Below are 26,307 nucleotides of genomic sequence, written 5' to 3'. Positions count from 1 at the left end.
GCGGTGCTGCAGTCACAGGCTGTAGCCTACAGTTCCCATACCAAGTGATGCTGTCAGGACACACAGCTGATGGGTGCGGATGCTCTGAACTTCCTCAGCTGACGTAGGAAGTACAGACTGCCTTTATTTCTTCGGTGTGCTGGGTGTTCACAGTCCATGTCGTCAGTAAGGTGTATTCCCATGTATGTCAAACTTGATTGAAATGGCTTACCATAAACATAACATTATCGTATATTTACCTCATTGTTCTTCTTGGACCCGGCTATGTATACAGCACTAATTAGAATTAATTTAGCCCACTTTTGAGGATGTTCGGGTGTCTTCCTCTATCGGTAACGTTGAATCTAACCACACGGGAGCCGCCATCTTGTCATGCTGTTGACAAAAAGCAGCCCTCTCATTGGTGTAGCATGATCACGTGTTGAACCGTGGCACGGCTCCCGACCAAAATCTTATTACGCTCTGAAGACTCTAGTTCTGCATAAAACAAAGACATATAGACAATCCACTGGAATTTCAGCGACGAACTTTTTTTTGGCAACTAACCACGACTTTTTTATAACCTAAAGATTGTGTAGATGCCAGTGAGTGGAGCGGGTTGAAACGAAAACGGTGTTCACTTTACGGCCTAAATGTTGGATTATGAGATTGTAATTCTGCCTTGCAGTTATGAAATTGCAAATAGTGTTTGAACATGGTATTAAACTTAAGACACATTGTTGCAACCAACTGTTTATTCGGCTGTTGGGTTTGAATAGGGATAATATTTCAAAATAAAAGCACATTCCTAAATTAATTAATAGGCCTACATATTGAAGGGTAATATGAGTTAGTAGAATAGTGTCAAAGTAAGTCCAGGAATGGTCAACATATTTAGAATATTCATATTATCTGTTGAGGTTTCTTTAAACATTAGTACATGGCTCTTCATGAGAACAGTTCTGAATATTAACAAAAAGTTGGGGTTTTGGAATAGAGTTCAAAGATTCAAACTAAGGCATGGCTTTTTACTTAAAATTGTAATTCTATTCTATTTGATGAAATGATCACATTAATAAAGTTGTGAAAGTTTGCAAAACCTCTCACAATTCCTTAATGACAAAGTCGTTTTGATCACAAACGAAATCCTGCAGGGACGTTTTGGAGATTCCAAGTATTTGGGAAAATCCTGGCATCATGCCTCTTTATCAAACACGGACAAACTTAAGCTCTCATCGCTTGATAAATCACTGATTGAAGGACCTATGTAAATGTAAATGTGCATGTTTTACTGTAAGGGATAATACGACTTCCAAGATAGACAGCGTTTAACTACTTTCTGTTAAGTGGTTTATGGAAATTATTTTGGGAAAAAGTGACGTTCCTCTTCTTTAAAATCCACATCAGATACCCCTGGCTTTTCTTCTTCTTTTGCGTTGCTCTCGTTTCCCAATGATTCTTCCAAACGTGGGCTTTTAGGTGACCAAAACCGATGGATTGTTTTGTTGATGTTAACTTGACACTACAGCGCACTAGCTCGCTCTCTCCTTCAACCGTCCGGGTATGTCAACGTTCACGTGGGCGACGTGTAAATTGGGTCAAAGGTTATTACAGAATGATTGCTCTCTTGTCTAAAAGAATCTGTTCATTTCAATCTGTTATTATTTTCTTTTGTGAGTGAAATAATATTATCACACAATAAATAACGCTGCCAGACATGTTGACTTCAGTACTTATTAAGGTATTTTAAATATTGAATGTTCAATGCCTGATCGTGCTGATGTGTCCGAGCCCGACCCGAGGCCGAATATGATTTCTAAATATTTGTCCGAACCTGACCCAGCCCGTCGGCTCCTGTCGGAAGAGGTGAGGAGATATGAACATGTATACAACCCCAATGATCAATGATCAACAACTCCATTGTTGCCATAATTCACTGTGTACAGTATGTGGCAACAAGACCGGGGTAAATAAACAAACCAACAGATGTCATGAGATAGTAGGAAACGTTACTCCACCTATTGTTCTGGTGGTAAAGTGCTTTTGCAACACGCGCAACCCTTGGAGAACCATTAATTAAAACAAGTCCATCGACACAACTGCGTGAAAAGCCGCAGTCGCAGAACCATAATCCGGCCCATCGTTACAAAAAGTGGGAGATGCACGCAAGCACACGAGAAAGGGTAAGGAAAGCATGCAAAGGGCTCTTTCGCGTGTGTGTTTAGAAAACGAACAACCATAAATTGAGCTTTAAGAATACACTTCCACACGTTCATGAATCCGGCTGGGATCAGGGTCGGTTTTACGAAGTTCATAAGATATTTAAGAAGGCACTTAAGAAAATGTTCGAGAATGAGGTCCAATGTTCCTTCCCACCAGCATCAGCAGGCATTCCAAGACTACACTCTTTTAGTTTGTGATCTCTCGGTGGTCACTCAAGCTACCAAAATAAAACAAAGCCTTTTCCCAGGGAGTGAAGTTGTCCACAGTGCACTAATGTCTGATTATGAAATAGGAATAACACTGGGATTCAAAAACATCTATTTTATTCCTTAAAAAACATCATGCGGCAGGAAATATAGAAAAAAAAGTATCTACAAATACAAATACATTGAAACAAGAGCGCAAATTACTCAAAATCACAAACATGTGAATTAAAAACAATCTGGAAGGATCGTGGGTTTTAACCGAGCTGCACCCTGACCTGGCACCATGGTTCGGACTGGAAATACAAAACCAGCTTAGGCGCTCAAGTTGTGACTGTGATGGTTTTAGATCTGACATCACTACACCTGCTGGATGACACTACCTGGCTAACTTCCCACTCACAGCAAGAGCAGCACTAACACGTAGCCTTGGTGCTTTGTGTTCATTTTTTGTTGTGATTCTGTAATAGAATCAGAGCATTCTGCTGTAAGGCATTTCGTGCTGACAGCAATGAGGTGACAGGCTGTTGCCTGAGAAACATCAGATGAGAAATCGCTTGTCCACCAGAGTTTTAGCAGCCAGATTCTTCCTGCCAACTGCATCACGGATGAGGCGAAATACCTGTAAAAGAACAACAGCTTGTCATAGCTCCAAATAAATTCCATTAATTCTCCAAATGTACTGTATTTGTCATTTTTTTTTAAATCTGTAAGGCAAAATTCACCCACAGAATGAGTAAATCCAGAACATGGACATTCACGTGTTTGGCCAGGGGGCCAAGAGGCAGCAATCGGCGGGCCCTCAGCTTCTCCTCTCCTATCTCTGAGTCCCCTGCTCTCCTACTGCTCTCCTACCTCTCTCTCTCTCTGAGTCCCCTCCTTCTCTCCTACTCTCTCCTATCCCTGAGTCCCCTGCTCTCCTACCTCTCTCTCTCTCTCTCTCTCTCTGAGTCCCCTCCTTCTCTCCTACTCTCTCCTATCCCTGAGTCCCCTGCTCTCCTACTCTCTCTCTCTCTCCCTCTCTCCTATCTCTGAGTCCCCTGCTATCCTATCACTTGGTCTGTTTGTCTCTCCTTCACCATTTCTGTCTCTGGGTTGATGTTCTTTCAATCTCATGCATTCAGGTTTATCAGATATATTTAATCATTCAAGAATATTTGGTCTAATTGGTATCCAATCTGTTTTTTCAACTGCTACTATTGACAGTTGTACTTTTGTTGTTTTACTTTACATTCCTGTAACATTTAAGCTTACCGTTTATTGTATTAATAGACTGTTAATTCATTAACCATTCATTAACCATTCATAAAACCAGCCTCTGTAATATTGTAGGTCAATTTCCGCAATATTTTCCCACTCTAATCCATTCTACTGTCCCATAATGTTCTCAGGTGTTCTCAACACCTTCCAGCCTGGTGTTTTCCGTTGTTGGTAACATTTTGGCTGCTTTTACCAATCCATGACCATTCATATGATTCCGACATGCTTAGGCAAAATTCTAGAACTTACAACCAGCAAGTAAAATATCCATAGAATTAGTCTAGCAGACATAATATGAAGCTGAACTTAGAAACCAAGATTGGCTGGTTAAAGCCTTACCATTAAGCAGGTTGTATTGTATTTAAATAATACTAACCAGTTGCTGTAGGTAGGTGAGCGCAGCAGCAAGGATGAAGTTCTGGCTGGCCAGGTCCACCACACAGAAGAAGAGTGTGTCAAAGATGAGAAGCGTTGCTTCATTCCCATAGAACAGCACATCACTGAAGGAGTGTGACTCATCTACACGAAGACACACGTTCAAAGACAAACACAGACACGTACACAACAATCACAGTAACAAGTTATCTACCACACAATAAATAACTATATGGACTGATATTTGTTACGCTTTGTTAGTAAGAAATGTCTACCGTTGTAAAAGATGCTCTTCTCGATGGGTTCCATAAACTCCATTCCGATGACCCTCTCAAGCAGGAGCTTGTCCCGAACGATGTAATCCATCTCATGGTGAGCCTGCAGGGACACAATACTATGCTTCAGTGCACAAATCAACACCAACTCAAATGCAACCGGCCAGAATAACCAATCCATCAGCATTGATCCTCAGCGTCCTGATGTGTACATTCAATCATTCAGCAATGTCCCTTCCACTCACATGGTCGATGATGGACCCGAGGAATCGGTTCATGGTATGGTATGCCTTTGTGCTCTGCTCAAATGGATTGGCAGAGGCATCCACTAATCTTGATGGGCCATTCCTCTGTGTAAAAAGAAAGAGTGAGAATATGTATGACTGGTTTCTCTTTGTGTGTGTGTGTGTGTGTGTGTGTGTGTGTGTGTGTGTGTGTGTGTGTGTGTGTTTTGAGTCTTACTCGGCCCATAGGCTCCAGGATGCGATCGTACTGATTCCTTAGGCGGTCAGTAATGGCAATCTGGAAGGTCTGAGTGTCTGAGTTTGGCAACAGGCCCCTCTGCCCACATAGATTATCCTACATGTAGAGCACACACAGAGTAACATGGCAAACACAGACACGGTAGAACTCACTTTCTTTTGTCCCTGCCTAAACGTTAAGTCTTTACGGTGAACACAAGCATAAATACTATAGTTTAAAATAGATTTGTGCATGCCTAGACGTTAGGTCTTTACGGTGAACACAAGCATACATACTATAGTTTAAAACAGGGGTTTTCAACTGGTTTTGTCCCAGGGAGCACCATTCTGACTAGAAAGTAATTTGCGGCAAACTGATGTGCCTGCGCGAGCATGCGTGTTTGTAAATGAGGCCGCCACGCCCCCTACCCCGCACAGATATTCTGCCCATTACACTTAAATATGTGAAATTATCAGGGTAGATCACTAACCGATGCCGCGGACCCCTGGTTTAAAACCCCTGGTTTAAAATAAATGTTCTATATGTGTCTATTCTCATTCTCAAGGACACAGAAGTGGTACAGATGTGGGGATTGTAAGGATGGCGTTTCTCTGCTTAATAGACAATGACTATAAACTATAGAGTTTCATTATGGTATACAACCTGACTGCATTTCTTGAAACTTCTCTCTCACACACAGCCAGATACAGCCAGAACACACACACTTACCGCCTCTCTCTTAAGGTTAGCGTTCATCTCCTCCATATTGGTATCAGCGTGGCCGTGGACAGAGCGGCCATGGATGTAGTAACCAAAGCAACGGTGGGACAGTACCAACACAGAGACCTGGAACATGAACAGACACACAAGACCCCACACACACACACACATACACAAACACACGAGACCACGCACACGCACACAGACAAGTGCATGAGTTCAACTAGTAGAAATCTGTTCACAGACAGAATGTATTAAAAATAAAGCCTTAGAGGTTGCTAGAAGACTCATCAAGTGTTCAGACTCACATTACTGATGGAGCAGAGATCCACAAACTGACGAATCTTATCCTCAACAAAGCGCTCATGAAAAACTGTGAAAAACACCACCTGCAGACACATAAACATGCAGACACGAACAGAGAAGTTGGCACAGATCTCCATTCTTCTGGCACCTAGACTTATGTCAAGATGTGGGCGGGGACCGAGAGTATGACAGCGATGTGGGCGGGGACTCTGACAGCATGATAGCGAGGTGGGCGGGGACTCTGAGAGTATGACAGTGATGTGGGCGGGGACTGAGAGTATGACAACGATGTGGGCGGGGACTCTGAGAGTATGACAGCGATGTGGGCGGGGACTCTGACAGCATGATAGGGAGGTGGGCGGGGACTCCAAAAGTATGACAACGATGTGGGCGGGGACTCTGAGAGTATGACAGCGATGTGGGCGGGGACTCTGAGAGTATGACAGCGGTGTGGGCGGGGACTCTGACAGTATGACAGCGATGTGGGCGGGGACTCTGAGAGTATGACAGCGATGTGGGCGGGGACTCTGACAGTATGACAGCGATGTGGGCGGGGACTCTGAGAGTATGACAGCGATGTGGGCGGGGACTCTGACAGTATGATCACGATGTGGGCGGGGACTCTGAGAGTATGACAGCGATGTGGGCGGGGACTGAGAGTATGACAGCGATGTGGGCGGGGACTCTGAGAGTATGACAGCGATGTGGGCGGGGACTCTGAGAGTATGACAGCGGTGTGGGCGGGGACTCTGAGAGTATGACAGCGATGTGGGCGGGGACTCTGAGAGTATGACAGCGGTGTGGGCGGGGACTCTGAGAGTACGACAGCGATGTGGGCAGGACGTCTGTGTCTTCTGTAATAGTCAATACCAGCCTATTCAGTCTTCCTAGACCCCTGGGGCAGAATATTAATATACAGCCACCTTTGTAGTCTGATACCTCTTTGTCATCCATGGAAGTGATGAATGCATAAATTATCCTCCATCAAACTAGTTTCAGCAATGCTATTACCAATGCCTTACAGTTCAAGCATCAGATCACCTTTGAAGGTTCAAGTTAAGTTTCTTCCTGCCCAACAGGGAGTTTTTTCTTGCCCCTGTTGCCATTGTGCATGCTCTAAGGGGGTTTAGGCTCTGGGCTCTGTTAAGCGCCTAGAGGCAATTGTATTGTTATGGCGCTATACAAATAAAATTGAATTGAATTGAACAACAAGGATTGAAGACCAGGTGGATCCTGGGCAGGGCTGGGAGATTCATCACATTTTATTTTCCATAATGATTTTGTCTTCCAATGATTTGAAAACAACATAATCAAGACAAAGCAATGACTGTATCGCGTTCCGTTCCGCAACGTTGCTCTGGTTCTGTCCTGTGTCATAGATCAGCGGTGCGCTTTTACTCCTCCTTAAAAGCCAACTCTAGAGCTAGTGACATGAGATGAGAGCACCATACTCTGAGTGGTGTGTGTGTGTGTGTGTGTGTGTGTGTGTGTGTGTTTATCTCCATGCTTACCTGCAGCAGGCCCACACTGAGCCAGAGGCAGGAGGCCAGGCCGAAGCGCAGCACCTGGCTGTCTGGTGGGGTGTAGGCCCCAGGCAGGCGACGCAGCGTGGACCATGGGTCCCTCAGAGCCAGGCTGGAGAAGCCCACCACCTCCAGCAGGAAAAGCACACACAGCACCTGGAAGGTGGGGCTGATCCTGCGCAGCGTCTGGATCTCGTTCCATTCGTTTGCCACAAAGTAGGTCCTCCAGATGCTGACCGGAGCCGCACTTCTACCATCACCGCCTCCTTGCAAGGAACACACACACACAACCAGCACATAAACAACAGATATTGTTTTCATCCAGAAACCAGGGTAGCTAAGCCCATTTTGGACTAGACTGTCAAATATCTCCCATTGACAGTGATTGAAAAGCCAGCACAAAAAGAAAGCTTCAAAGCAAACAAGAGTCCCATCAGCAGAGACACACACACACAACCAGCTGCATCTCACCCGCCATTGGCTTGAGTGCTTTGCTTCGAGGCCTCTCCCAGTCTATTAAGAATATATCCACAGAGAGCTGCTGCAGGAGCTTGTGGAGGAACTGCACTGCCTAGAGAGGGAAAGGGAGGACAGATGAGGGGGAAAAGAGAACCAAGTCAAGTGGCTTTAGGTGGCTGATTGAAGTATGGACTATGGACTGATAGGGCCGGTTAGTGCTGGTGGTTTTCTCACCTTGAGACTGAAGGCACAGCCCACATATGTTACAAACCTCTCCTCCTGCTCAGGCAACGGCAGTAACACAGATACAAACTGCTGAGCCTGGGAACAAACACACACGCACACACACACACACACACACACACACACACACACACACACACACACACACACACACTTTAGCTATGTTGTCCTTGACCTTTGAGGCCAAAAGAAAGGGGAAGAAACACAGCTCAGAGACTTAGAGACAAAGAGGAAGAAGAAAAACCCAACTTGCCTCCATCGTCTGGAGTGAACACACAGAAACAAGTTTAAGCAGAAGAAGAAAGAGGAAGACAAATTAAAATATCAAAGCTGGGCACACTGGATTTTGTAACATAAAGACACACCACAATATTCTCCAGCATGTGTAATGCACATCCACACACAACATCCTCCGTCATGGGTAATGCACATCCACGCACAACAACATCCTCCGTCATGGGTAATGCACATCCACACACCACAACATCCTCCATCATGTGTAATTCACATCCACACACCACAACATCCTCCTTCATGTGTAATGCACATCCACACACCTTGTAGAAAATGAGCCAATAGAGGCCAGTTCCCATGGTGATGACAAAGAAAACATTGGCCAAATCCCCAGCATAGAACAGCAGAAACTTCACAATGGTCTGAAAACAGGAACAGAGAAACAGAGATTTTTTTCAAATGGTTTTAACACCGGTGCTATAATGTGATGCAGGTCTGTAGTGTTGTTTACCTCACCAGTGCTATAATGTCGTGTGGGTCTGTAGTGTTGTTTACCTCACCAGTGCTATAATGTGATGCAGGTCTGTAGTGTTGTTTACCTCACCAGTGCTATAATGTGATGCAGGTCTGTAGTGTTGTTTACCTCACCAGTGCTATAATGTGATGCAGGTCTGTAGTGTTGTTTACCTCACCAGTGCTATAATGTCGTGTGGGTCTGTTTAGTGTTTGTTTACCTCCAGGTCAATCATTTGAGAGACAATTCTTCTCTTCCAGCTGGCGGTCTTTACCAGCGAATAGATCACAGCTACACCCCCTAAAACACCCAGAGCAATCTGCCCTCCACACACACACACACACACACACACACACACACACACACACACACACACACACACAGTCATCATCACAGCTCACACACACACCGTCATCATCACGGCTCACACTGAGAGCATCATACCAATCCTTAAATATAGATATTGTACAAAATATTGCAGACGCACACACACACACAATGACTCACATCAGTCTTCACCCGAGCTTCATTTTGATCCATCTCATATTCCATAGAGAAGGCCACCTAAAAAGGCCCGTTACACATACAAAAATAAAATAAAAGCAACACAAATGAACATTAAACTCAATGTAAGCATGGCCATGTGTTAATAACTATAATAATATAATTAAAGTAATATGACACTCCTGTTCATTTCATTAGGGTTGGTAAAGGATATCCTTACGGCTGTGATTTGGCCGTAGTAGGTAATCCCAGTCCTAAGGAGATCCTTTACCAACCCCATGAACATGAGTGTCATATTGTTCTTATTCAACAGTTCAACTACTGAAGACAGACTGAAGACAGAGGTTGTGTCTTCTTTTGTGTATCTCAAATTTGTTTATGCATTCTCCACCCCAAAAAATTGTTACAATTGTTTTTGGCATACCTCTACGGCATTAGCGCCCACTCCAAAACTACAACATGTAACATTATAAAATGCTGCCTTCCATTCTGCTTTGAATGTTGATGCAGCACAATTCAACAGTTAAAGTATATCAAACGCGGAGGGATCGAAATGAATTCGCAATGCGCACACACACGAACAGAGTGGCACTCACAGAGATGGTCTGTGTGAGTGGGTCGGTGATGAGGATATCTGTGTAGGAGACAGTGATGAGAGGAGGATACACCTCGCCTCGCTGCGTCAGCGGCACCAGCTGGAACCTGTGACACAACAGGACCCCGTCAGCGCTGCCAGCATGTCAGCCACTCGTGTTACGGCCACCATCTGCCTTGTGCCTCACCTTATCCTGATGTCTGTGGCCATGCGGATGACTCTGGGAGTAGCGCTCAAACTCTTCTCTCTCCCACTCAGCGTGTCCACAATCATCAGTCTGCGCGTCAGGTACCAGTTATTTATGTAGGAGTCTACAGCAGGTACATACACAATGGTTACAGACAAACACTCACTCACGCACGCACATGCACACGCACACGCACACTCACAAACACACCACTCCATTTACTAGGTTTTACTCAAGCAATTGTTGTTCAACAGGAGAGTGACCATCTATAGGTTTCTGTTGTGTGCATGTTCTCTGTGAGCTCATTGCATGAATATGTGTATGTGCGAGAGTGCCATTACCTTGATTGACAAATTGTCCATTGAACTGCAGATTAAAGTTTAGGACAGGCAGGGCCACAAGACGCCTCTCCCCCTGAGAGGACCTCAGCACCAGAAAGACATCATAGAACAAGGGCTCGGGGAAACGGCTCAGTACCTCAGAGACAGACAACACACACTGACACCCAGACCCAAACAGACACACACAGGAGGAGTTAGCATTACACCTGAGGAGATGTTTGACATTTGGACACTGTGGAATAAGAGGTAAAGATATGCGTGAGTGTACTTTAAGACTCACACTTTGCTTGTAGGCTGTCCCAAAGGTGTAAGCAGCTTGTTGCCTGGTGACTGTGTCTGGACAGAGCTAGAGAATGCAGGTATGGAAGTACAAAGTTAGGGGGAGTGGGAGAGCAAGCTATTCATCAAATCGCTATCAGAGCACGTCATTGCTTTCACTATTTTCATGTAGTTTCTCGTTGGAAAGTTCCCCTTGTGATCCAATCCAGCATCGTTGAATTGATTAGAATCATACCACAATGCAGCAGAATAGATGACCATCATGCGTTTCAAATTAAATACTCAGTTATGCCTGTTACAATACTCTTACAATCTTATACTTTTACAAATATTACACTTTAAATAAAGACAAAGGGCAGATGAAGGGAGATTTAGCAATGGTGGAAAAGAAGAGAGAGAAACATCATGAGAAGAGGGGCTTAAAACAGTCAGGGCAGAGGTCAAACCTTTAGAAACTGACTGTCCACCAGCCTCCCCCGTCTATCCACCAACCTCACCCATCTATCAACCAGCCTCCCCCGTCTATCCACCAACCTCACCCATCTATCCACCAGACTCCCCCGTCTATCCACCAACCTCACCCATCTATCCACCAGACTCCCCCGTCTATCCACAAACCTCACCCATCTATCCACCAACCTCACCCATCTATCAACCAGCCTCCCCCGTCTATCCACCAACCTCACCCATCTATCCACCAGACTCCCCCGTCTATCCACCAACCTCACCCATCTATCCACCAGACTCCCCCTTTGGTTCAGATGACTCCTTAACTAACCATACCTTACTGAACTGAAAATGAATCCCTTCAAGACCGAATGGGACCTCTGACATATAATGTACTGGCTGTGTCTTAGAGCTTGTGACTGAAATTAGGAGGTTGAAGGTCATTAGGAGGTTGAGTGAACCACAACCAAACAAAGTTATCTTGTTTGTGTGTGTGTGTAAAAAGACTAACGCTGTAAAGAACTGACAAACCAAAAACACAGACCACAATTGCTGATTATGCTTCATGTGAACCCATTCATTTGAGTTTATGGTGAATGAAATGCCTCTTGATATCTCACTGCACAATGCCATAAGAAAAAGTATCTCACTTACTGCTATTCAAATGAAAACATATTGATGTGGATGTCCAATACAGGAGGCACCACAGTCCTCCTACACCCTTGCCACTGGAGATGACCTCACAACCAACACCTTCCCCAAACAGTCTAAGAGACCACCTCCTCCTCCCACCAACCCTTCATCACATCCAGGCAGGTGACACTGGAACTATCCGAGCTCCGAACCCACAAAGCAATCCCAGGTGCCTCAGCCGTGTTGTTGAATGAGCCGCAGATAGATTGGCCCGCCAGCCAAAACATCCATCCTAATGCTGGAGTCATGTTTGATAAACCTATACAAATATATGCTTGCTGAAACTGCTTGAGTCATGTTTGACAAACCTATATAAATGTTTGCTTTCTGAAATTAGCATACATACTGTTTGAAGATATGCTTCGCTACTGTGTGAAATGTGCTTACATACTGTGTGAAAAAAGGTTTTCGTGAGAACACCTCCTGTAGAACAATGTATACGTGTCTAAGTGTGCTGAAATATTCGTGTTTATTGAAATGTGCAAGGCAGCGAAAGACAGGAAGTGTACCCTAGAGGCCCTGGGTAAGGGACACAGATGTTTGAAACGCAGGACATAGGTGAACACAGGGAAGAGAACTGGGGGAGAACATGTATGCAACAGGAAAAGGCATTAAGCAACCAACTGCAAAATTTATGACCGATTATGGCAAATAACTGTTGCCTGACGGAAGCAGGAGGTTATAAAAAGGGAACACACCAGTGGTTCGCTCTCCGACTTTGGTGACTTGAGCATCTTAAGATAGAGCTAAGTGAGGTAGAAAACCTGTCGTATTTGTATCTACTTATGACTGTATTATTGAATAATGTGTGTATTGCTGGTACTGGACATCTCAACAAAGAGAGATAGCAGTTAGACGAGAAGGCTGCCATAAGGCAGAAGGGCCCTTTTCGGAGAAATCATATGGCAGACAGGCCTTTTCTTATGAACCCCGGTGCACAGATAACTTTTCTGAGAAATCATGAGGCAGACATGCCTCTTCTTATAAACCACGTTGCAAAGTGACCTTTTATGATAAATCACGTGGCGAACATGCCTTCTCTGAAAACCACATAGCAGGCACACCTATGCGCATATCTGAAACCGTATCTGAAAAAACCAAGGCACCTGCTATCACAGGAAACTGTGCACTATGCATCTGGATGTGGTTAAGTCTGCAAAACCAAGAACAGGAGAGATCTATAAAATGGGGCACAGGGACTTGATGGTTAGGTTTAGGTATGGTTAGGTTTTCTACGCTCTTGCCATATGCTTAGAGTCTTTGAGATGCTCCATGGACCAGCTCAGCAGTAGTTATCTCCTCTGAATGAAACTGTTCAGTATATTCACACCATTTTGCCTTGAGAAGTTTCTTGAGAACTCTTAGAATTTTCCACGACAAACCACATTGAAGAGTGGAGTTTCTTTCAGTTAGAAAACCTGATTAAACAGGAGTGCCTTTTGAGCTTGTTAGTAGAGTAGGTAACTTTGGTTTGTATCTTTTGTCCTCTTTGTAATAACATTTTGAGGAGCTTGTTAATACAAAAACCTTGCTTCTGAGTCCTTTAATGGATTGAGTTCTCTTCCCACGTATTACCGTCACACCTCCCTTTATACACAAAGTCTAATCCAGCAGTCTTCTCCAAAACGTCTCTTTCTAATTGCCAGACACCTTCTGTACAGGGAGACTGATGACTGCGTGGAAAAGGCGGGTTTGCACTTCTCTCAGGGAGTGCTGTTAGGTGATCACATGGTGAATTTCAGATGTCCCTTCTCGTACCTTGACTTAAGGACAATACTATAAGGCTTGGTATACTGTGACATGGGTCCCGTATTGAAAAGGCTAAAAGAGTTACGTGGCCTATAACCGCGAGGGTTGACCGTGAAAGCACTTGAAACGCTTTAGCGTTTGGAAAAGCACACGGTAATCTTTGTAGGTGGACACCACTAAGCAAAATCTCATCAGTGTGCAGGACAGCCTGCAGGGGCGTTCCAGCACATTCAAACTCTCACCAAGACTGAAAAAGGCAGCAGGGTTTTTCCTGGGTCAAAATGGCTCTTCGGTGCTCCCAAAAAAATAGGTAGTCTGTGTTACCTATCACCTTATTAGCAGAAATCTATGTCTTTTTTTTTTTATATACATTTCATAAATAATGGAGGCTATGCTTGAGGATATCATTTTGCTTCCACTTTAAATTAAAATAGATAGGCTAATAGATTGACAGTAGTCCAAGACCCATGGTGCTATCATGTATGGTTCAAAGATTTACCTCTTTACATATATATGCAAACTACTGAAATCTATATCAATAGAATCTAGAACTAACCAGTGGTCAGAAATGGAACACACGAATTATGAAATAACATAACAAACGAGTTGAGCTTTCATTGATAAACCAATGCGGTTGTCTGCCTCTCCCGAGGCCCCGCGTTCTACTTGTACTCGTTCAAACGGGTTGACAAATCAAGTAATAGCCTACACCTGTGTAGGTTCTCAACATAGCAGATATTTTAATACATTGAAAGCCATGAATACTGAAAATAGAATGTTATGCTCAAAATTACCGCCGACTGATGAAGTCAGGATGCATACGCAGGTTGAGTAATTAAGTGATTGGCAGCTGGACCCTCTGTCCATTTGCGCACCTCACAGTTGCGTATTGATCAGCAAGACAGGCTTATCAACTCGATTACTATTGATTAAAACAGAACGAGGGTTCGGCTGTAGCCTACTTGAAACATACTGTTCAGAACATATTTGCTGACATGCATTGCATACGTGATGAATTGCTTAAAAATCTGCTTAAAACAACAAGTGAAGGTCTTTAAGAATAATATTAATGCCATATACAGTAAGTGACTTTATGTTAACACAACTAATTAATGTTAGCTGTCTAATTATTTAGCGCAATGCTAGCATGAATCTACCGTAATTCGATTTTTTACCAAGGTAGCCTATTGTACAACTGCAAAATGTTGATCGCGACCTGTTTACAAATCTGGTTAAAAGATAAAGGTGAGCTAAACGTACAGAGTAAGGGAGGTTGACTCCTAAATCGGCAGCCACCAGCCTTTGGATAGTTCTCATAAGTCAGTTATTGTATATGACATTAATTATATTCTAACCATCACACATAGAATATATAGGTTCACACACACACTGCTTAAAATAAAACTCTAAGCCTACCATCAAAGTATTGTTTTTTAAAGATAATGTAGGAAACTGCTAGCTAGCTAGATAATGTATGCAACTGCTCGCTATCTGCTTTATCAAAATTCAAACTAACGTCTTCTCTAAACTGGCAAGCTTGGAGCAGCCTCTGTTCACTGATTGGCTGAGGGGGTGGGAGGCGGGATGCTGCTGCTGTTTTGAATTCGACGGTGAGGGCTGAAAACACCATTAAGCTGGATTGGATTTTTTTTTTTTTTACATTTTATCGCAAACTTTTTTGCCTTAGGCGCTCAGGATTTATCATAGGCGCTTGGAAAAACGGCTTAGGCGCGCGCCCAAATTTTCTCTATACAGGAAAAACCCTGTACAGGTCAGTGGTACTGACATCGCATGACGACCCTTGAGAGACCTGGGCTCTGGCACCAGTCTCCGGCTGATTCTCCTCCTGCTCCACAACCTCATACAGGTCTCCTCTGGCTAGGCACTGGTATGCCATCCCCTGCCCACATGGGTATCACTTTCCTCCTTTCTTCCCCAGTGTCTCTGTTGGCACACTATCCCACCGCTGCCACAAAATGTTAGGGTCTCAGGTGGCCACTCCACGTGGGTGTTGGCTAACTGGAGTGAGTGGTGAAGGTGGGAAAGAAGGTGCAGGCAATGTTTCTGAATTTGCTAAAAATATATAAAAAATGTATTTAAAAAGGGACCGCTCCAAAGACCCTAGACCCTCTGCAGTTTGTGTACCAAGCTGACAACCCCATCATCTACCTGCTGCACAGGGCCTACTTTCACCTGGAGAGGCCAGGAAGCACTGTGAGATTACCTCTCTTTGACTTCTCCAGTGCGTTCAACAACATCCGGCCCCTCCTCCTTGCGAGAAGCTCTCAGCCATGCAAGTAGACAACAACATGGAGGCCCTGATTACAGACTAACTCATCAACAGGCCACAGTTCGTCTGGCTGCAGGGCAGCTTGTCAGACATGGTGATGAGGAACACTGGCGCACCTCAAGGAACTATCTACACCTACAGACAGGGGTGACTTGTCCATAAGGGCGATTGGGGCGACGCACTGCCTACGGGACAAGGAAAAATAAAATAAAAATAAATGCTCCTGATGTATAAATGCAATTTCCTTGTAAGTCACTTTGGATAAAAGCATCTGCTAAATGTAAATGTAAATGTTTTTCCTGTCGGATTCTAGCACTAGACCGTCTGATCTGCCTCCAAATGTCATTGTACAATCAGGTAACCATCATGCAGTTAGGCAAAAGTCGTGCTTCACATGGCCCCGCCCCTTTTTTCAAAAAACAGAGCTCTCAATGCATTTTCTATGGCTTCCGGGAGGGTAATGGACGTAAAAGTATTCTGCACGTTCAGAAACTCCTTTTTAGTCGGCGTACTAATGAAGATAAATTGACAACAAAACAATTAGGACTTCCTAGACCAAATGTATCCATTCAACAGGTTTCTACAAAGGGAGGGAAATCATACATCCAAGAATTGGAACGATACCATGATCTTGTGATATTGTTAGACTGCAAGAGAACTGAGTGGTCACAGTTGTTAAGAGGTCACAAAGGTTGTAATGAAAAGCCAGAATATCTTAAATAGCCAAAAATGATATGTGAAACTAATCAGGAGGTAAATGACTGATTTGTTATGTGCTAATGTTATGTGCTTATACATGCCTCCTCAAATGTGAAAATGAACTGATTACTGTAAAAAGGTTTCACATTTTTAAGAGTAAGCTGGTTCATGGTTTGAATGTATATGTGTGTGTTCCTTCACACCTGTACAGCTCCTTCTGTAAGGTTTTCCCATCGTAAGAATAGTCCTCCAGCATTGTAAACAGCAGCTATGAGCTGAATCTGTGTATTCTGGAGAGAGAAAGCACACACACACACACACACACACACACACACACACACACACACACACACACACACACACACACACACACACACACACACACACACACACCAATACATAAATATTGCATTGTAGGTAAAAGTGTAACAACAGCTTCCTTTGATGTGGATGCACTGATGTGCAGAACTAATACTCTTACCTGATAAGTTCCTCCGAAGCTGTAGCCAATAGGAAGTGGTTCAGTTTGTAACACACGTGATGCCAAACCAGGTTGATCTCCATAATATAGCCAGGGCATATGTGTTCTCCTACACAAACCACATCATCCATACTTAAACACGAACTACACTATACATTTACAAGTCTACCTATACAAACTTGTTTGTAGAGCACTTGTGTATGTGTGAATATGTGCACTGTGCATTTGTGTATGTATGTTCATTTATTGTTTTAGCATATGTATATAAATGTACCAGTGCGTGATGTCCTGGGTGTGTCCTAGAGCGGCAGTGGTTCTGAAGATTGTGTTATAGAGGCCACAGGCATCATTGCTCACAGTGCTGGTGGAGTACATGTTCATCACACACATGTTCCCCAACGCCTGACATGCCGTCCTGTTAGAGAACAACTAAAGCAGAGCAAGAACACCATCACAAATGCAGCGATATTTTAAACTACTTTAACACACATGATTATACTTCTCTTTATGTTAGATTATCCATAGATATACACTGAACTATCTACAGTACCCTCCACAATCATTTAACCCCTGTTGAGGGTTATAAAAGAAAATCACCTTTTGGTGAATTAAGTCTCACACATGTATTCTGGGGGGAAACCACCTAATCAAGAAATAATGTATACAACCTCCCTTTGCCAATAAAACAGCACCCAGTCTTCTCCTAGAACATCTTATAAGGTTGGAGAATGCAGAGCAGGGAATTATTTTTATTTATTTTTCTCTCAGAATAAATTTACTCTAATTTTAAGGTTGGATTTTTTTCATTTTTCAGTGTGAGATTAAGCTAATCCACCCAAAGGTGCCCAAATCCCCTTTACTCATATTTACCGGAGTCGCCAATAACTGTGGAGGGGAATGTATGTGCACACATGTTCAAGGATAATATATATGTATTGGCTCACCAGACAGGCTGCTGCTGATGAGTAGAGAAAACTGGAGAACCACACAGATTGAACAGGAAGAGCCTACAGAGGACATTTTTCACAACAATTCAGAGCAATCAATATTCTACGATCACATATTTAGCACAGGCCATTTAGCAAAGCTTTATTTTATTACCAGAGTTTGGTACAGTGTCCTTACCAGTTGAGCAAAGATGACGCTGGCTACCACATTGTTAGGGAGACTGTTGGGGGGAAGACACAGTCCTCCAGCCTACAATACCCATAAACACACACAGCGTTACAGAGAACACAGACACAACAAATGAACACAATAATACAATATATAAAACAATAAATGGAACTTTTTTTCACTACATGATTAAATCTAAATAACATCATGCAGAGAGGTAAGTCTATACCTTACCAGGATGTTGGAACCTCCACATAGGCAAGACAGGGATGTGTTAATGAATGTGTCCTGGCATCTCACACACCTATCAGAGACAGGGATGTGTTAATGAATGTGTCCTGCCATCTCACACACCTATCAGAGACAGTACAGAAACAACAACACACACTGATAATACTCATCTGGCATCTCCATAAACAATCACACAGTGGAGGGAGATTGTAAGGTCAGATAAAACACAAGTAACAGTAGAAATTGCACTGGCAATAATAATGACTACAATAAACTACAGACCACCTTAAGATCATCCAAATACGCTTTACCTGCTTCCTGTGGAATCTGGGGCTGATAAGGCTGGGTCAGAGTTGGTACAGGGCTCACATGTGGGTTCCTCTTGAATGTTTCCCCTGCTGTCTCTCTCCACTGACAAAGACACACACACACACACACACACACACACACACACACACACACACACACACACACACACACACACACACACACACACACACACACACACACACACACACACACACACACACACACACAACAGTGCTATAAACGTGCAATTTAGCTACGCCTGGCTGCTCCTCTGATAGCTCTCATTTTAATGAAGCCTTATGCTAACTAGATTTGCATTTCTTGAAGGAAATACCAGTGCATGAAGAACATAGGGGAAACTGTAAAAGATCAGGACATTTATTTATTCCAATGCATGCAGAGAAAGACAAAGGAGAAGGTGGCCAAAAAGAAAGAGGAGAGGTGTGTTAAGAATGATAGATTGAAAGATAGAGACATATAGAGATCAGGAGAGGGATAAAGAGAATAAAGAGACAGACAGACAAGAGAGTGAGGGCCTGATTTACTAACAGGATTGCGCCCATTTCAGGCGTAAAATAGCGAGTGTAAACATAAAACGGTATTTACAAAGGCGGCGCATTTGAGTAGAGGCGCATATTAACGCTTTGTGGGTGTGTGCCGCAACGAGATGGGAGGGTATGAGGAACGTGGGCGTGTGGCGCAAATATATGGGAGGAGAGAAGTTAAGTGCGCCTAATGATGTATTGCGTGGTATTTACTAAAACTGCCTGGCAAGAGCGTCTCTAATTTGCGGGCTAATTCTCCGCCTCATAAAAGCACGTCTCAACCAGGAAGCGCATTTCCATTGAGTCTGAAAACGTTGACATGGCAGCAGTTACAAGAGCAAGGCGAAGACATAGACATAGACATAGACAGAGACAGCGCACAGAAATAATTTTTTCAACTCGTATAACACTTTTTCAGTTAAGCGAACCACAAATCATTAGACGGTACAGGTTAACCAACCATGCAATACTTCAATCACTGAACCAGATCAGAGACGACATCGAACCCTCCAACCGGCGATCACATTCCTTTCCATCAGTTGTTAAACTCCGGACAACATTGCAAATATTGGCATCCGGATCATTTCAAACAGTTATAGCATCAGCAGTTGGTATATCTCAGCCTTCACTCAGCCAAATATTCACCCAGGACTCGACGCATTGCTACGGTGCACTGGTCAATACATTTCCCCACTGCCGTAGCTGAAATTAGAGACATCAAACAGGACTTTTTTTGAAATTGCAAACTTTCCGAACGTAATTGGAGCCATTGATTGCACCCACATCCAAACAGTCCCACCTTCAATCCACGAACACATTAACGGAAACAGAAAGCACACATATTCAATGAATGTCCAGGTCATATGTGATGCCAACATGACCATTACTGACGTGGTAGCCAAATACCCTGGATCTGTCCATGACAGTATTATCTTCCGGAACAGTGCCATCTATCCAAGATTGAGCAACGGGGATTTTGGAGAGGCCTGGCTACTTTGTTAATTGTTTCAGTGGGGATATATTGTAGTGAACCCATGTCCCTTGTAGAAATTATTAATCTTGTCATGTACACATCTATATTGTTATAATAGATAGTTTATGCATTAATGCCACCAATAGCATATTCTTTATAATCGTGTTCTTTTAAACATCTCGCTGTAGGTGATGGCGGGCAGAACAACAATATACGTAACAGCGCGCACATTGAATCAGGTTCAGTGATTGAGCGAATGTGAACCAATATATCTATCTCCTCTTTGCTGAACCTTCATTTTCTCTTCCTCGAATCTCCATGGTGGCAGTAACTTGCAGGCGATTTCTTCCGTCTTTTAACGGTGCGCTAAGTAATGATTGCCCAGCGCGGATCTGGTTTGATAAATACCACGGAAAATGCGGAACAACACCGCGCGGTATATTGAGCTTTGGCAAAGGCGCAGATTAAGCTGCGGTCGCAATGGACAGAGCCTGGTAACGAGAGATTTGCGTTAAACACTAACACTTCGGGACTGGGATGTAGCCTGTTGGTGGCGCTTTATTTCGCTTTTTTTTGCTACAGACAACTGAAAAAACATAGAACAAGACAGGACCACATGGATAAACAAGCCATTCCGCAAGCTCCTATTAGCAACCTGTAGCCTAGCCGCATAGCCTACATTTAATCTGCACAGCAACACATTATGGTGGTTAAGAAAATCAGTGGTCAGAGCAGACTGTAGGTTATGCGAAAAGCAATTCTATTTTGTATTGATAATAAAGAGTTTGGAACAGTTCAACAAAGCAATGTGCAACATGAAATGTCTGAGTTGTCTTGGAGAGTCTGCTTGAGTACGAGACACCACAATGGTTATAACAATTGCTTCCTATTTCATGGTTTTATTACTAACAACAAATGTATGCTATTGTTGAGGGCTTTGTCCTTCACGTAATGTACCTCTGAAGTGACGTTAATGCTAGCTATCATTGTCTGAAAGGACAAGAGCTAACTTAGCATTCATCTTTACTATAGAACGTTTTGAAACCTTCCGTCTATAATACATATTTGTACGTCAGATTTGCTCATATAGGCTATTGCTGACACTTTCAAAAAGCGGTTTTGTACAATGGTCTAATGCAAATAGATTAAACAGATAGATGATAAGTGTTGATTGTCAATGTTATCCCTTTCTAACCACATCGATTTAGGTAGATGGGAGATATACTTGTATAAATGCCGTTAGCAGATTCACGTGAAATAGTGTTATATTATATTATTATTATCTCTTACTTGACTAGTAGTTAGGTATTCTCAATCTAAGTGCGTGCTGGTTCAAGAGAGGAGTCACGGACGAAGCTTCTTTTGTAGCAAGATAAGTTTACTTGGTAGCTGGTGTCACAATACAACCGTCATGTAATGCCGTCAATGAAGTTACATTCACATAACAGTCGGAGAAGGCCTTCTGCCCAACACAAGAAATGATCACCCTTTTAACTCCTGTTTCTGTGATGTCACTCTGGGCCTATCAGGGCCCCCTCCCTTCACCCTTCATTGTGCAATGGTTTCATACAGTCTGCCCCTCTAGTCTAGTTAATCACAAGCTTCCACATCAGCACTTCTAATTTTATCTTGTGTGACATATTGTGTTATGGTGAAATATTCTCAGGTTTGGTCTTATCTACCATGGCATATGTTGTTATTGAGAAACCTTCTCAGGTTTGGTATGACTCTGGTCATCTGAGGTTACACTTTCCCGTGTGAAACTTACTCACTGTTCTCTATTGATATATATTGATTTTATCTTACAATAGCAGCAAGGTAAAAGGAAGAAAATATTAGTTTTTTAAGCTGGAGTGCTGCCTCACTGGCTGCGCCATGGCAACCCATTCAGTTATTAAATAATGCCGGTTGTGTCAGGTGTTCTGGCTGGTCTCAAAAATTGCGTGGCTAAGTAAGACCACGAAAAACTATCCACATGTAGGTAAAACAGCACACGATCCCATTAGAAACAACTAAGCACAGTAGAAAAAGGTAAGTCACGAAAAAGGAGCCACGTCATACATTTAAATTGTTGTTGCTGTTATGAGGGGAAGTAATGGGGTGAATAAGCATAGACATATACTGTATGTCTATGTGAATAGGGGTTCAGCTTGAGGTCGCGATGCGATCACGTGGGACAATGACATCATCAGGTTGCGTGAATCCATGCAGACGAACACCAGCCCCCGTACCGATTCAAACCTACTCACTGTCTACCCCCGATTCGGATCTTTGCGGATACCGTGTGCGGATAGAGAGTGCTCGTCTAAATGATAGGGCTATCTGTATTCTGAACTTTGCAGACGAAAACACACTAGACTTCGTCTGTATTGGGCCTTAGTAAATCAGGCCCTAAAGGGCGGAGTAAGCACAGAGTGCCCAGCGCGGATCTTGTTTGATAAATACCACGGAAAATGCGGAAAAACACTGTGCGGTATTGTGCGCCTTGGCAAAGGCGCAGATTTAGCTGCAGTCGCAATGTTAGTAAATCAGGCCCAGAGCGTGTGAGACTGGGAAGGTGATTAAAGAAAGAAAGAAAGCTAGTCATTATAATAGTGGTTGCTAGGATGTTGCTGGAACAAGCCCTGCAATGTTGAAAACTACTGCAACACAAGAAGACCTTACTACAGACATAAATCATGTTCTTCTCTCTCACAGACTTGGCAAACATTCCAATGTGGCTGAATCCCTGATTTTCTCACCCAGGATGTGGTTAGCCGGACACTGGCATGTGCCATCTTCTCCAATGGCACCAGGACAGCGAATACAGCCATAGCCATCCTGTGTCACCGTCTACAGTGCAACACACTAATCAGAATACTACACATCCATCTGATAAAATAGCACAAACACTAATAAGACCCTTACAAAACACAATCAAAGCAAGACAAGGGATGGACAGCCAGACTGAATGACTGAAACACTTTAACTTTTCGAGCAGCAGAAAATGCATGGGTATCAAAATATCAGCTACCAAGACTATGTGCAAAAATAACCAGCTTTTACTTATTGCTTCAAAATGAATGTTTCAAAACTGTACCGGTTTTGATTCGGGACATCGTTGACAGGCGACCGCCACGCCATTGCTGACAAGTATGCGATACCCAACCTGACACTTACAGCTCAGACCTGCATGAGAGAAAAGTACACATCAGTTTGCGTAAGAAAGGGATGCATTGTAGGTCAGTATAGGAAAATAACTCCTGACAGGACGAACAGGACCCCGACGCGTAGCCATCATCACGTTTACTTGCCAAAATCATTACAGAAATTCTTCCTAAATGTCTCTTGAATTATTTTGAATCAATTAATAATAAATTGTTTTGTTGCCGTTTTGTGGCTTTCGCAAAGAAAGAATAAAATCGAATCCACCTAGCTATTTCATTACGGATAGGCACAGTCTCGTTTTATAAAGGTTTGACATTTGCCTCTGAAATATGCTGTTACCATTAGTGTCCAGTTAAAGTTCAATCCAACTGAACCTTTATGTAGGTTATATGGTTAGAAACAGTGATGCAGCTCGATAGCTGGTTATCGTGCTAGCGATAGCTATTATAATGACCACAACAACATTGTTGATTGTATGTGACTGTGGTTATGAATAGTGGTCGCCCAGAGATAAAGGGATTAACAATTGAAAATGGTACATAGCAGCTAACGAGGGCGTCGTGTGAGGTAGGATAAAACGTTACCAGCTGGCTAATTAAAGTGCTAACAAGATAGTTCTTTATTTAGTGTCTTGGAGCAAGACCCAAACTTCCATTGCATGGAAATACAAACGCGAAAGATATTATCTTAGCTTGACAACGTCTTGCTGAAACGCTAGTTTATGTTCATCTGTTTGTGACACTTGAGGTAAGTTAATGTCAAATGCGCTTTCTGAAGTTATCTGAAATGCACAGCTTAGGTAGCTTCCCATAGTCATTTATAAAACAAAATATTTAAATAAACAACTACCTTACAGTCAGCTAGAATAACTATATTCCACGAGGAAACTTCAAATTAGCTAACCTGTTAGCTAACGGTATATTCCGTATGTTTGTACCATTGGCTAACACCATTAGCGCACACCTACCAGATTTACTAGTGACTTGACTTGGTCCGCACTTAATGCAGGATAAACTTGAAATGTCAAAATAGCTTTCTTTCCCACAGTCTGACGACCCCTGGAAGGATATTGTGAATAGCTGACCAGAATAGGCACTAAGTTGAAATAAAATGATAAAAGTTGCTCTGCAAATAAACGCTTGTGGCGTCCTCGTCGCCATGGTAAAGCGACTACAACTTCCTGTTTGGGTCGTACCATTCCGTTTTTCCTGTCACACATTCCGCTATACCGCGCGTTTTCTTCAGATGTGCGTTGGAGGTGAAACATGCGGGATCGGTGTTGTTCGTTTAACTTATAGATGGTATTTAACAGTAACTAATTCCGCTAAACCAAGTGTCTATGTAGACTGTGAAACTTGGTGAGTTTATTGTTCGATACTTTGTTCAGGTAGAGACCAGATAAACTAGCTAAATCAGCTTTGTTCAACAGTTATGTGTCTCTTGATTAGGTCATTGTTTTAGTGTAGTCATTGTTCACTCTGAAAGACATGGGGTTTTTATAACACCTAGGCTATTGCATACATGTGTTCTTGTTAGGTTTGCTGATAACTTTAAATCTTGTATTTTTTGTTGTAGATGCTTGCTTTTTTGAAAAGGAGAAGGAAGGAAAAATGGAAAATGTACTGCGTCTGCAGGGTCTAAACATTGAGGCTGGGTCTGAGGATATTCGGGAGTTCTTTCATGATTTATGGATTCCTAAGGGAGCTCTTCACATATTAGGAGGTGATCTTGCAGAGGCCTTCATCCTGTTTACCTCGGAAAGAGATGGCCAGCTTGCCATGGGACGATCTGGACATTTTCTGAAGGGATCACGTGTGACCCTGCATAACAGCAGTGTTGCAGAATTCAAGCAAAAACTGGCCTTGAGCTTAAAACAACATTCTACAAAAAACGAAGATTGCTCAGAAACCCAGGCAGTGTACTCTCCTGAACAACCATGCGAAAAAGTGAACCCTCAACAGGATGCAGAAACATTGCTACTTACCCTTTTAACAGTTATTCAGAAAATGGGATCTATAAAACCAGCCACAAACATCGAAGAGGACCGTAATAGCGACAGACCACTCATAAATTTGCATATGACACCAATCAACCATTCACTACCAGCTCTTAGTCCTCCATTGCCAACGGTTAAAACACAAATGAGCCATTCACTACCAGCTCTAAGTCCTCCATTACCAACGGCTAAAATTGAAAAAGTGGGGAAGGAACAGTTGATAAGTGAAGCTGTAGCCTGTAACCCAGGTTACTTGCGTCTATATGGCCTGCATAAAACTGTCACTGAAGCTGATATCAGCCATTTCCTCCATGGGCTCTGTGTGCAAGAGGTGTTGATAAATGTCAGCTTGGGGGATCGCCGTGGTTGTCTAGCGAAGATAGCCAATGAGGCGGAGGTGAAGGTAGGACTGCAGAGGAATGGGCAAAGCTTCGGTGCATTTCCTGTGGAGGTTAGGAAAGCTACAGTGAAGCAGTGGAACTATGCCATTATGAAGCCTCATGGCTCTCCTGAGCAGATCCAAACTTCCGAATCAGAAATACACATGGAACAACAAGAAAAAAGCATTTCAACACGTAAAAGGCATTACTCCAGGGACCAGGTCTCAAAGACATGCAAAGAGAAGCGCGAAGAATATTGCATAATGGTACGAAACCTCCGACCTAACATAAATAAGACAGAGATAAAATGTCTTTTGGGCTGCCCCCATCTTAACAACAATAAGATCCAGCATCTACTTGATGAAAACCGCAGGCGCACCAGTACAGCTTTTGTTGCTTTTGATAGGGTTGAAGACTACGTCTCTGCCATGAACCTCAGCGGCAGTCGCTTTGGCAAAGTGGTTCTGGATGTGTCCTCCATCACCAGGGAAAAGATGATGTCCCAGGTTTGCTCAGTGGCTAAATCAAAAAGGCAGCAGTCTGGCATCAGTAAAACCTGTGTGTACGTA

General features: G+C 43.2%; 1 protein-coding gene across 1 annotated transcript; it reads right to left on the bottom strand.

The window, feature by feature from the left end:
• Positions 1-2,602: 2,602 nt before the first annotated feature.
• tmem67 (transmembrane protein 67) lies at positions 2,603-24,522 on the bottom strand (the record flags this gene model as incomplete). Its single annotated transcript, XM_080857463.1, has 27 exons — positions 2,603-3,027; positions 4,042-4,184; positions 4,316-4,418; positions 4,561-4,665; positions 4,778-4,894; positions 5,507-5,623; positions 5,806-5,886; positions 7,315-7,592; positions 7,798-7,897; positions 8,020-8,106; positions 8,586-8,684; positions 8,997-9,095; positions 9,284-9,340; positions 9,877-9,982; positions 10,063-10,186; positions 10,404-10,560; positions 10,684-10,749; positions 16,764-16,850; positions 17,042-17,150; positions 17,316-17,470; positions 17,986-18,048; positions 18,167-18,238; positions 18,392-18,461; positions 18,700-18,799; positions 22,957-23,047; positions 23,295-23,383; positions 24,330-24,522. 27 exons carry the CDS (start codon positions 24,520-24,522, stop codon positions 2,947-2,949), a joined length of 2,949 nt encoding a protein of 982 aa, XP_080713589.1. The 3' UTR covers positions 2,603-2,946.
• Between the last annotated feature and the right edge of the window lie 1,785 nt (positions 24,523-26,307).

The sequence above is a fragment of the Sprattus sprattus genome (assembly GCF_963457725.1).
Source record: "Sprattus sprattus genome assembly, chromosome: 19".
Taxonomy (NCBI): Eukaryota; Metazoa; Chordata; class Actinopteri; order Clupeiformes; family Clupeidae; genus Sprattus; species Sprattus sprattus.
The sequence above is the reverse complement of the archived record's forward strand: the minus strand, read 5'-3'. Positions and strand labels throughout refer to the sequence as shown.